Source organism: Poecilia latipinna, unplaced genomic scaffold (assembly GCF_001443285.1).
Source record: "Poecilia latipinna isolate Pla-1442-1.1 unplaced genomic scaffold, P_latipinna-1.0 Scaffold120, whole genome shotgun sequence".
NCBI classification, from domain to species: Eukaryota; Metazoa; Chordata; class Actinopteri; order Cyprinodontiformes; family Poeciliidae; genus Poecilia; species Poecilia latipinna.
Window position 1 is genome coordinate 610,307 of NW_015112736.1, and position 12,273 is coordinate 622,579.

Below are 12,273 nucleotides of genomic sequence, written 5' to 3' on the forward strand. Positions count from 1 at the left end.
CATTCCCCCCGCCCCTCCCCCCCCCCTGAGCTTAAATTTTTAAAAACACCCAAAAAAAAACCAAAAAAAAAAAAAAAAAAAAAAAAAAAAAAAGATGAAACAATAAGATTGATCAAATTTTAAATATGATCACAGATTCTTCCTCCCAGAAGAGTTCACTGCTCCCAGTAAACTCAAGAATTTACATCCATGCTGGTATTTGCAAAGTTATACTGATTTTGAATAATATTTTTAGTGTAATTTGCACACCTCACTTTTTATTTTCAAATGTTGTGGTCTGTAGTCTTTGGATCGGAGTATGGTACGTTTGATAACTGCAGAGTATTTTATGTTATAATCTTTCCCTCATTACTCTTAATTTTAAAATCTATACATTTTAATACATTTACCTTTGTGTGAACCTACATGTTTTGATATCCTGTCACTTGCTGCTGTTTCACCTGAATGTCCCCACTGTGGGACAAAAAAGTATATTTCTATTATGTTATTAAAACTTGTTAAAAGACAGAAAAACAAACATCTCTATCCATACAGGCCTATATCTAAGTTTAAAATACTTGAAGAGAAAAAAAGGGAAAAAGTCACTTAATTCAAAAAGACACACACCATATAATGTTAGAGTAATTTGATAGTTTTATGTATCCTATTATTAGTGGAAGCCTTGCTTTTATGATCTATAGAAAACAAAAGATACACAGAGAAACAGACTGGTAACCGCACAATTTGTTTTACTGGTTGATGGTCAGTGAACACACCGTGCCGCACTGACACTCATAGGTATAAAAAATTATTTCTAAGGCAGGATAATTTAAAGGTAGCTATTTTAAGGTGTCTAAAATTGAAGTCAGATGAAGCACAAAATTGCCAGATGTTATTTAAAATGAAATTGTATTTTCTAAGGAAATGTGTCTGCAGGCCATTAATGGTGCCGCGGCAAAGATCCAGGCTTAGGCAGATAACAGGAAGGCAGAATATACTGCAGGAAGGTTGTTCTGTTTGTCCTGCTGAGCTTATCAGGCATGAATGATTTGAAAAGGATGGCAGCCTTCAGGATTTAGGGTAAGGATCTATATTTTCTAGGGAGCGCATACTCCCTGGTATGTGCTCCGTTTAATGTTGCAAATTCTAACCATGCTATTTTCCAACATAAGAAGCTAAAGAGTTACAATGTAAACTCCTTAACCATAGCCATTTTTCTCTAAGTGACATTGCTTTACATCAACTCTGGTGTTACACAAATAGCATGACATTCCCTACTAAATACCCTGCTTTTGTACAGCACATTATCAAGCCAGAGGACTCCAAAGCATACACACATTTCACACACATTTCCAATGCTGAAATGTGTGTATGACACAATGTAGCCACAACTGCATTGGGAAGACTAACAGAAGTCACCACTAGGGGGCAAAGCAAGTGGGGTTTTGAACTGGCAACCCATTGGTTACACAACAAATTCCTACCTGAAATAGTATTTTAAATGTAATTCATATAATTTGTTATAATTCTTGAAGATAATTCTGATTGGTCCTATAATTGGCTAGTCAATACTTTCCAAAAATAAAAAAATTAAAATGAAACAACAAAAATCTCTGGAAATAATGGATATAATTTTTCAGTTTTAGATACATGAAACTAACATGCATTACAATGAATATTTTTGTTGACTTGCAAAACCCTGTGCTTCCACAAACCATGCTATACATGACTAAAAAAGTATTACATATGACTGAAGTACTTTCAGGACAGAAGGCATAAAATTTCGAGTCAAACTTCTCACGCCGCAAATATCGTTCTGACAATAACAAAGCAGCAGTGAAACTTTAAAAGAGGAATACATATTTGGTTTTATTTAAGGTGAAAACATCCAGTGCACAGGGGGAAAAAAAATATGAAAAAAAGACAAGTTCCTTTCACACAACTTGAGCAAAACATGCACTAGAACCGTCTAATAATGTCAGTTTGCAAATCATGCCTTTGGCACCCGTTGAGGAGATCAAAATGTAAGTGACTGTCTTGAAAGAATACTTTGGAGATAAATGACTCCAAGCAATCTGAAAACCTAAATGCCACAGCCACTCAATATACCTCTTCTGCATGGTTTTATGTAGCAGAATCAATTATTGTCAACTCTGCCGCACAGCAAAATCAAACAGCGCAATTCGGTCTTGTAAAATTAAGATAAATGATAAGGTGCCAAGTAATCGCATTTCTACTTTAAGGGTCACAAATCACATCTTCAGATGTACATGTTGGCTAATTATACAGTAAATCAGGGTAATACAGAGCAGCTGAATGTGGATTTGCACCAACTAGTCAGCTATTTCTTAAGTTGAAGACCTGAATGTAGATAAAAGACACCACAGACATCTTAGAGCTTAGCTTCAAATCAAAGAAAACAGTAATTAATTTCCATCTACGCTGCAGACCTCTGCTAAAGCGACGCGCAAGCAACGGAAGGGAATAAACAGAGGAATCATTAACATTTAGTCAGAGGAGTTCAAATATTATTCTCTTAAGATAAAATTTAACAGATCAGATGAGACAATGTGGTGTGAACAAAGAGGCAAATCTGTCATGCTGGCACAATAAAGATCACAGCTGTTTTTGCCAGTCTATGAAATTAGGTTATTCAGAAACTGTGCCGATAAAAAAAAAAAAAAAAAAAAAACACACAGAGAAGAGAGAAAGAACTCAATTAAAACGTCACGTTCGTGGCTTCCCACTTCCGAGAGAAGGTCAGATTACTTCCCCTCGCTTTGAATGCTAATGGACAATGAAGTATACCATGAAATGGTGCTCAGCAGTAACAAGTGTCTGTCGAGTCGATATTAAACAACAGAACAGTGCAAACACTTCACCTTAGTAAATGTTTAAGCAACAAAGACAGGAGGTGGGTAGAAGAGCAAGAAAATGAAGGTATGTGCAGTTTTGTTATGCTGCAGATGTACATGGTAGGTTATCTGTTAAATTATAATAGATGCACAGAAGTGCACTGGTGATGACACGTAGATATTCAACTCAGGAAGTCGTCCGAAAGACCGAATAGGTAGAGCTCGGTGCTAAAAAGTTAAATAGGGGTATTTTAAACAGAACTGATGCAATTATAAGAAATACTTGAGATAAATTTTAATGCTATTGTGTTCTGAACAAAGCAGCACGCATTTTCAGTTTTATGACCAGCATATCAAATGGAAAAAATTGTACTTGTTTCACAAAATGTTGGCTAATTGTCTCATTGCAACACTTTTCTTTTCTTTTTTTTTGCCGAAAACCTTCAATCTTGAAAGACATTTGACCAGAGGACATGGCGCTTGCTGAAGGCAGAGAGTTGTGCCTGGCCACCACAGTGCCCGGGAATGCCTAGAGCCAACTAACACCAGAGCAAGGCTTGTTGATCATGCATCAAAACTCATCTGATTGCAATCAGAAACCACATCATTCATCCATATATAACAAATCCAAATGAGCCTCATCCAACAAAAGAAGCTGGGAGCAGAGGAAACCCTGCAGTCGTTTGTTTGGCGTCCAAATAAATCATGGCTGTTAAGGTGAAACGGTTGGATTGATACCACAGCAGACAACATTAAAGCTAAATGAGACAGGGGAAAAAAAGGGCATGCAATGTCATCCAAATACGTATACGCAGTACATATTTATGATTCTCATTTTGCCAAATTCCTCATTGAAAATAGAGAAGCACAGGAAGATTTTGCATGGCAAATAAATTTACAATTTAAAAGTCAGACACTTTAAGCTATTGAGCAACAAAATATATTGTTTACTTTGATTTGAACTGTCAGTGGGTTAACTTTATTTATAAAGCACAAACAAGTATAGTGCAGCACAGCATGACCAAATAACTGAAAGGAGTTGGTAAAAACACACACAGGAGACGAGATTAAAGTAATTCATTGTGTAAAAAAATAAGAAATGTAAAAAATAGAAACAGTCACGATATTATGAGCAGCACTTATATTAATTGGTCATTTATTCCACCGTTTTTCTGCTGCAACAGAGAAGGCACGGTCACCTCTTACTTTTTTTGATTGGACGTATAAGAGCAACTGGTTGTTAGACCTAATTGTTCTTATGGGTGTACAGTACTTTAGAAGACTCTTTAAGCATGATGCAACAAAACTATTGTGACCCTAAAAACCAGTAGGTTTTTTCTTAAATCAATCCTGTTACAATTAAGAAAACACTGGAGAAAAACTATTATTGCAGTTGTTCCTATTTTCAGGTTCCTGTTAACAGGTGAGCAGTAGTATTTTGTACAAGCTGCATCAATCCTTCAATATCCTAAGGAAAAAGATGAGGCTTCAACTTTGTTGCTGGACAAAGCTCATCTTGACAACTGAACTTGCTTTGTGATTTTAAATAAGCTGTCAAAGAATATGCCAAGATTTCTCACACGAGAGATGTTGTATTGGTATTGGAAAGATTTCATCTCCCAAGTACCAAAACCTCAGTTTTATTATTTTTTAGGTGAAGGAAGCTTGAGTGCCTTTATAAAAGCAAGACAGTCCAATGATAACGTAAAGAGTTGCATGATTTTTTTTTTAATGAATGGACAGATAGCATTAAACATAAAATGCTATAGCTTCCACATAGTTGCACAGTTTCCTCTCATTCAAAAAGAAGAAAACTGATGACTGTAGTTCAAACATTACCTAAACATTATATATGGTAGGAACAAAATGATTTTTTTCACAGTTGAGTAAGCACATGTTCCATGTTCAACCAACATCTACGATAAAAAAACAATACTGCAACAAACGCACAGAGTGCATGAAGCAAAAAGCTTTTCTTGGTAAAACAGTTTGCATCACATGACTTCACTAACAATGCTAAAAGCTCTACTAATAACACCAGGAAAAGGGTAAACCAATTTTTAGGCAGACTATTATTTTTTTTTACCATATAGACAAATATATTTGAATGGCTGATTTCAGTCTCTTGGCCTGTGATGATCACAATAGAGTGCATCTTTCTTTTCTTTCTAAAAGGTTGTAAAATGCATTTTGTAACCAATTACACTAGAAACTAAAATATCCAGTTGAATCATGAACAAAACAGCTTTAGAATACCAGTAATCACAGTCCCAAGAGAACTAGCACTTATTATAAAACAGAACATATAAACGACTGAAAGATATTGACATGACTGAACCAAAACAAATATATTAAAACATGATGCTAAGTATGATAGCACTGAAATAAAAAGTCTGGGATTTTGCATAAAAAACAGTCATTCTTTTGGAAATTAGGGCAACATTCCTGCTTGGAATTCAAATAAAGTTCAAAATTTTTAGATCACATACTTTTGTTTTTCAATTCGAAAAACAGTAAGACTACTTCTTTTACAAACCAAGGTGTCAGACTGAACAGAACTGCTCAGTGGTTGATTAGATCCAGCTGCTTACTTTGACTGAATGCGTTTTTGCTGCGTGACCCATTAGCAGTGATTACAATCAGCAGAATAAGGTCATAAGAAATTTATTAAACAGGAGGGATTAGTATGCTGCTCTGGTGGTCTAAACAGCTAACCTCTTCAAAACTGGCCATGGATTTATGAAATTAATTTCTCAAATTTCAAGATAAGGGTGACTTTGTTTTACTCTGATGAATTTTGCTATGGGCGACTTGATTAAGAAAAAAAATCCAAGTGCGCGTATGAGTGTCAGAAAATATTTGATGAGTAACTATTTGTGGCTTCCTTTAACCGTATAGAGTTATTATTTTCAGTGCTTGTGCGGCATTGCATAATTAGTTTAGATAAGCTGGTGTGGGACGAGAGACAACTAAAATACGAACAATGAGTCAGAGCATAGCAAGTCAACTGTTACCCAAAAACTGTCCGTCTTTTCTTCCCATTACTTGGCAGAGTATAGCACGCTAACAGACATGCAATTTTGGTTAAGTCCTTCTGTGAGAAGTGAGGTTGACAGCACAAACAAGACAGAGTCTGTGTCCCAAACTTCCCACATCACAGTGACACAAGACGTGTGGGATTACCAGCTATCTCTAAAATACAAACGCCACAACCCCGCTTCTCATTGGTGCGGCTTAGAACTGCTCAAACAGGCTATGATCACAGTTAACCACCCTCCTAGGACTTCTGACAAATGAGCTTCAAGTGTGGAAAACGTTTATTTTTCAGAATATAAAACTGAGGAAAAAAATAATTCTGATTTTGCAAAAGCTGGATTGACAACAGTTGCATATGTTTTTCTATTACACATTTTAACCCTTGTATGTAGAAATGGGGTCCAACCGACCCCACATACGTGAAACCTGTATCATTTGCCATAGTCCTCCATGTTCACCTCAGTCCTCGCACGCACAAGGGTTAAATCAAATAAAGATTTTTTTTTTTCCTCATGGATGCATCGACAAATAATGTAAAAGAAAATCCATCAAATTTACTCGTAGCAATTTAGCAAAATGAAACAAAAGACAATGAGATTACGAGTGAATCTGAGACAGATGGCGAGCAGACAATGTCAATCTGACGGCTGTCTCAAACAACTGGTGTGTGGTGGCGCTGTGCGAGTGTCTGTGTGTGTATGTCTCTATGTGAATGAGGGCACAATGGCAACAGAAGGCCATGACCGGATGACATGCAAATGCATGAAATATATATGTATGTGAAGGAAAGCAATACAGAAACGCAGCCGTTTCTGACCATGCGTCCTGATTGTTCTTCAATAAGAAAAACCACAACTGGCTTAAATGTGAATTTTTGAAAGGAATCCACCTTTGCTGGGTGCATAATATGTACAGAACAAAATTAATAAAAAAATAGCATACAGTGTGTGTAATTCATAAAGAGCAGACTGGGAATCGTCTCTTGCTTGACAAAAAAAAAAAAAAATCCAGCAATCTTAAAAGGGCTTTTTACTGAAAGACATGGAAACCACACAGAATAATGCTCTCTTTTATACTGCGTTCAAACACCTATCTGGCTGAGGACAAACTAGGAGAACACAATTCTGGTGCTCGTAGTGGAAGTGGTCGGTAAATCCTTTCAGTTTAATACAAGGAAAAGGGTTGCGAGAGAAATGGCGAACAAAAGAGCTCTATGACTTTTTAGTTGACTACATTTGCATATAGAAGTCATTGTGAATAAGTCACTCCCCCAGCCCCAAGGAGTGACTCAGTTTAATGAGCAGTGTTACCACAACAGCATGCACACACTTCTGAAGGTGTGCAGAAAGTGAGCACACACAGATGCAAACCAATAATAGGAAACAGTTGACTCACTGTGACTTCCTTCCAGGTGTGCTTTCTGTAGTTAGTGTTTCTAACACTTGAATTTTGCATGTCTGTTTTGACGTGTGTGTGTGTGTGTGTGTGCGTGCGCCACTTAGGGTTGCAGTACATGCGAGCTCAAACACAAACACTCAGGAAAAATAGACAGAGTTATACAGAAACATATGGAGGCATGCCCATGCAATACACAACAGCACGAGCTCTCACAACAAAGCGATAATGAGATAGGTGAGAGGTCTGAAATTGAGCTGGGAAACACAAAGACCTGAACACTGTAGTCTAATGTCACATTAACCCTTCGAAAAGATAGTGAGATGGGATACAACGCTGGTGAGCAGCTATACACACCTCCTTCACCCCCCCTGAGTGTTTACCGCAGCTAAATCCTTCCTTCAATTTTTACCTTCTCCTCTGCTTCCAGTTCATCCTCTCCTTTAACATTTCATCTGTAGCTTCAGAGTGGTGAGCAGTGCAGTGACAGCATCATCTATCTTCCCCCGCATCTTTACGTACCGACACACGGGCACAAAGCTCCTATAAACAATTGTGTGACTTAAGGTGGAACACTCCATGGTAAAAGTAGGAAAAAATCCAATATTATTATTATTATTTTTTTTAGTCATTGAGGAAAGGTGAGATAAACATCAAACAGGTTGCCAGTCAATCCCAGACAACCATCCACACACACAGGCACGCACACCTAAAGGCAATATAGTATCCAGAGAAAACTGTATATGAACAGGAGCACATTCAAACACTAAACATACACACACACACACCCACACACAATAAAAACAGGCAGGGCAGAGATTTGAACCCAACACTTTTTCTGTTAGGTATGTATAAAGGGTTCATTTAACTAAATCTACCTTAATAGGCAATTTTAGGGCCTGACACCAAGACAAAGTTATTCTTTTAGCTGTGAATTAGAGAGCTAATCTCTTAGTGGTGCCATAATTAAAAATGACACACACGGCAGCATGATCACTATGTAATATTTGCAATGAAAAACATCTTATTCCATTAAAAATATCTAAGGTAATTTGAGTTAATGAGTTCAGTTTAGACGTTTATACCAACTGCAGCTCGTGAAACTCATTTAGGTACAAAATTTGTTTTCTGTGGCTCACAGACCTCTGTATCTTGTAGTTTTAAAGACTTTCCACTACATTAACTCATGTACATTTATTAATAATGTGTACCTTTGCTTGTAAATAAATTTACTCTGCCATGATTATGTCTTTAATGCATTAAAACTCACATGTTTTCATTGCACTTGAACAAATTATAAACTATAATGGATGCCTTATGACGTTTTAGCAGCGGTAGCGATGCAAATTGCGTCTCTTACCTGAGACAGCCTGTGGCATTGCGCAGCACCTGGGAGGTGTGAAGGTGGAGTTTGCGGTCATCGAGGTGACCAGGGGATGAGTCCCAGTTGGAGTGCGGTATGATGACGCTGTTGGTCAGAACTGCAAGTGCATCTTGGATGATCGGCATCTTCAGGGCGTCGCACGACGACAGGTTCCACAGCACACCTGCATGTAATGTCGTTGAAAATAAAATAGGGATCAGGAAGCGTGTTCTCAATTCTGCAAAAAAAAAAAAAAGTTCAATCTGTGCATGATTCTTGAGAAAACTATTGATTTCAAAATATCAATGTCTTGTTTCGTTTGAAAAGAAAAAAGGTATTTCAAAGAAGCAAGATATTACGAAGAATAGAAAATCTTCATTTGTATGCAAGGTTGTACAACAACAGTAAGAGCTTTATCTAGAAACTGCTCTATTCTGATCTATTTAATAATATTGGCTGACTGGATCAAAAAAAGCTAACTTTAAAGGAGCTACAATGAATACATGTTTATTCTGATGCTGGATATTAATGAAGAAAAGAACCAGTTTAACTAACAGTTAAGATCTTACATTATCCATTAGATTTTTTTTAAAAAGTAGATTAGTTGTTGGGACTTGGCTTTACTGCATTTTAATTTGTCAATTTGACTTTTACTGTGAAATCTCACTGCAAGTTTAAAATGAGAGTTGTCTGCATTACTTACTGCACTTTTCCCTAAAACCCACACATACCACCTAGAAAGCAATGCAGCAGTACCCATCATATGACTATAACTGCATAAGAAGAGTTATCCAGCCATTTGAATTATGTTATATCATCTAATCGCAAACATTATAGACACACGTGTGCACATTTTCTCATCTACTTGTCAGATGGTGTGCCAGATGCTCTTTGAAGGCAAGTGAAAGCCCCTAGTTTCTTTGGACAACTGAGGCACCGTCATATGCAGGAAACGTGCAAACACCATCATCATCTTAAATGTAGTAGTTAAGCTTGATGACTGAACCAATTATTTTTGACCAGGATGAAAGCAGCAGAGAACAGGCGCACACATAGCCATGAATCAAAAACTGTGGAATCGGTACACATAGAAAAAAGGGCGAAAAGTAGAAAAAATGGAAAGTATGGCAAAAGTAAAAGACAGGCTGGAGGCGATGAGTGATGGCTATGAGAAAATGTCAACCAGAACAGAGGGGAAAAAAAAGCTTGCACCTCTTTATTTGCCATGGCACACTAAAAGAGCCATGTTGCGACTAAAGACTGGTTTGGTGTCGGACACCAGATGTTACAGGGTCAACGTGACATATGTCATTTAGTGTCAGCTACCATTCAAAAGCAGACGGCCCCACACAGTGCTATTTGCCATTTGAAACATACTACAGAATTGTATTTATTTATCTTTTGTTAATGCTGTCAGAGATATAGGGAAAGTGATATTCTCATTAAATCGCTTAAAGCTGGGGCAATTAAAATGTAAACAAAGCATACCACTTTAAGTCTGGTTGTCTAAAATGTAAGCAATGCTGAAAGGTTCTTATTGAAGCTGTTGTTGTTAAAGGGCCCATAGAGACTATTTGATGACAGTTTACTCCAACAGGTCATCTGCTTGCCATCACAACAGGCACCAGAGATCTTCAAGCCACTGTGTCTGCATTGGAGGTTCTGACCAAGGTCCATCTGGATTCTACAAGAGTTTACCAAGTCTATTGTGGAGCCTCCCCCACTACCAGATGCTACTTACCATCAGGTAGTGATCACTTGACAGCTCTGATGCAGGTCTGACTACATAAAAGCAAAATCTTTATCGACCTTTGACCCAAGGTGACTTGTTACCAAGTACACCTATTGGAAATATGTTCCTTTTTGTTTCTTTTTTTTGAGACATGGCATGCCTTGAATAGAAGAACCTCCTGTAGAAGAAACAGGAAGGTTGTTACTACTAATCACACCCTTCCAGGTCGCTCCAATATTGGCTACACTGGCACTGAAGTTCTCTATGAGCACAATGAAAACCCCAGATTCAGGACACCACCTGAAGACTCCAAGATCTAATCTGGGTTCCAGTGCACAAGCACAGACAACAATCAGAACCTTATCTCTTGCAATTTCAGAACTCCAAAGATAAAACACCCGACATCGATGTCCCTTCTCAAAAGTGTTAGGCCCTTGTGGAGGGAGCTTCCTGTAGCTTTTTAAGGCTGGGCCGGATCAGGCTCCAGGATTCAAAGCTTGACCACCAGGTCCAAAATAATCCAGCCATTTCTCAATGTGAAACCAAAATTACACTTTATGTTTCGAGACGCAAAATCTGAACAACAAATTTCCAAACTAACTTTAAAGGCTTAAAGCATTTTAACATATGTAAAAATTACACTACATAACAAGAGGGAGAGATCTGTTAAAAATCTTTGACACCGTATATTTTTCTCTCATGCACAGCACCATCTACATTCTACAATGGCCATCAGGCTGTCTGACCGAAGAGAGTGAGTGATTTCCTTTGTTTGTTCTGACAGGCTCTAGACAGTGTGGAGGTGGATGCCGTATAAGCGAACATAGTTTCCAGTCCGCTCATACTTGCCTTGAGGTTTACATTTTAACAAAATGACAAGAGTTCCTTGGTAAAAGTCTTGCTATGAATTAGTCAGGACTCACACTTCAGCTGAGTAAAGTTTATCTAGCGTTTAGTGTTTTATTGTCAATCAGTAAATAATCAATAGTTCTTCTGGGTAACAAACTGCATAAGTTTTATAAAAGTGGATGTCCCAAACTTGGACGATCAAAACCAATAGGAGTTGTGCTCATTAATATCTTTATACTTGATGAATGTAAACGAATAACAAAAAATAAAAAATAAAAAAAAATAAAAAAATTCATATTGCATTAGTGAACTAGGCTTTGGTTTCTATTTCACAATTAGGTGGAGAATTTAAAGCATCGTCAGACCTCTTTTTGAAAGGAGACAAAATTCAAAAGTGGAGAAGATAAGGCAAATAATCAGCAAAATGTTTTAAAGAACATTAAAAGCAAAGAGAAAATCTATGAGGAAAAAAGGAAAAGAGATTACTGGAAGCAAACAGCAAAAACGTATCTTTGTGTGAGACACTGGGAGGACAAGAGAAACCGGGTGATAACGCAGTGACCTTGTCAGTTGTTAGACAGCAATCAAGTGCTTGTGCAGAGGGTTTATCTGTGAGATGACGGCTGCAGCATTTGTCTTTTCTGTTTCTATTAAGCTTGTTGTTTTGCTGTTCGTCTCTTTGCCTGCCAACAACTTGATCTTTTCAATCTAATGCAAAAAAATAAAAAATAAATATATATATATATATATATATATATATGCAAACATACACAGATTCAGCAGGACACTTAACAACCTCGGTTATATTGTGTCTCTTTCTGTCCATCTGTTTCTCTGATGGTTTCTGTGTAGGGCAATTTGTCAAGTGCTGATTAGGGTATGATTGCAATCACATTAAGACTGTGATGCCTTTGATTAGCAAGAGCAAGAATCCTGACTCCTGCCTTGGGTTGGGTTTCTTTACCTGCACAAATATGAACACATTTGTATGTACTTGTACAAGACATGATTCACAAATACAAGAGGAAGGGGTTCTGGTTTGAATTATTTTGGAAATCTCTCCT

General features: G+C 37.3%; 1 protein-coding gene across 1 annotated transcript in view; it reads right to left on the reverse strand.

The window, feature by feature from the left end:
- The window catches only part of ctnnd2a (catenin (cadherin-associated protein), delta 2a), a 139,145-nt gene that overhangs the window by 53,032 nt on the left and 73,840 nt on the right, over positions 1 to 12,273 (reverse strand). The window contains exon 12 of the mRNA XM_015028331.1: positions 8,626 to 8,812. Within this exon, the coding sequence (XP_014883817.1) occupies positions 8,626 to 8,812 (187 nt within the window). The remainder of the gene's footprint in view (positions 1 to 8,625; positions 8,813 to 12,273) is intronic.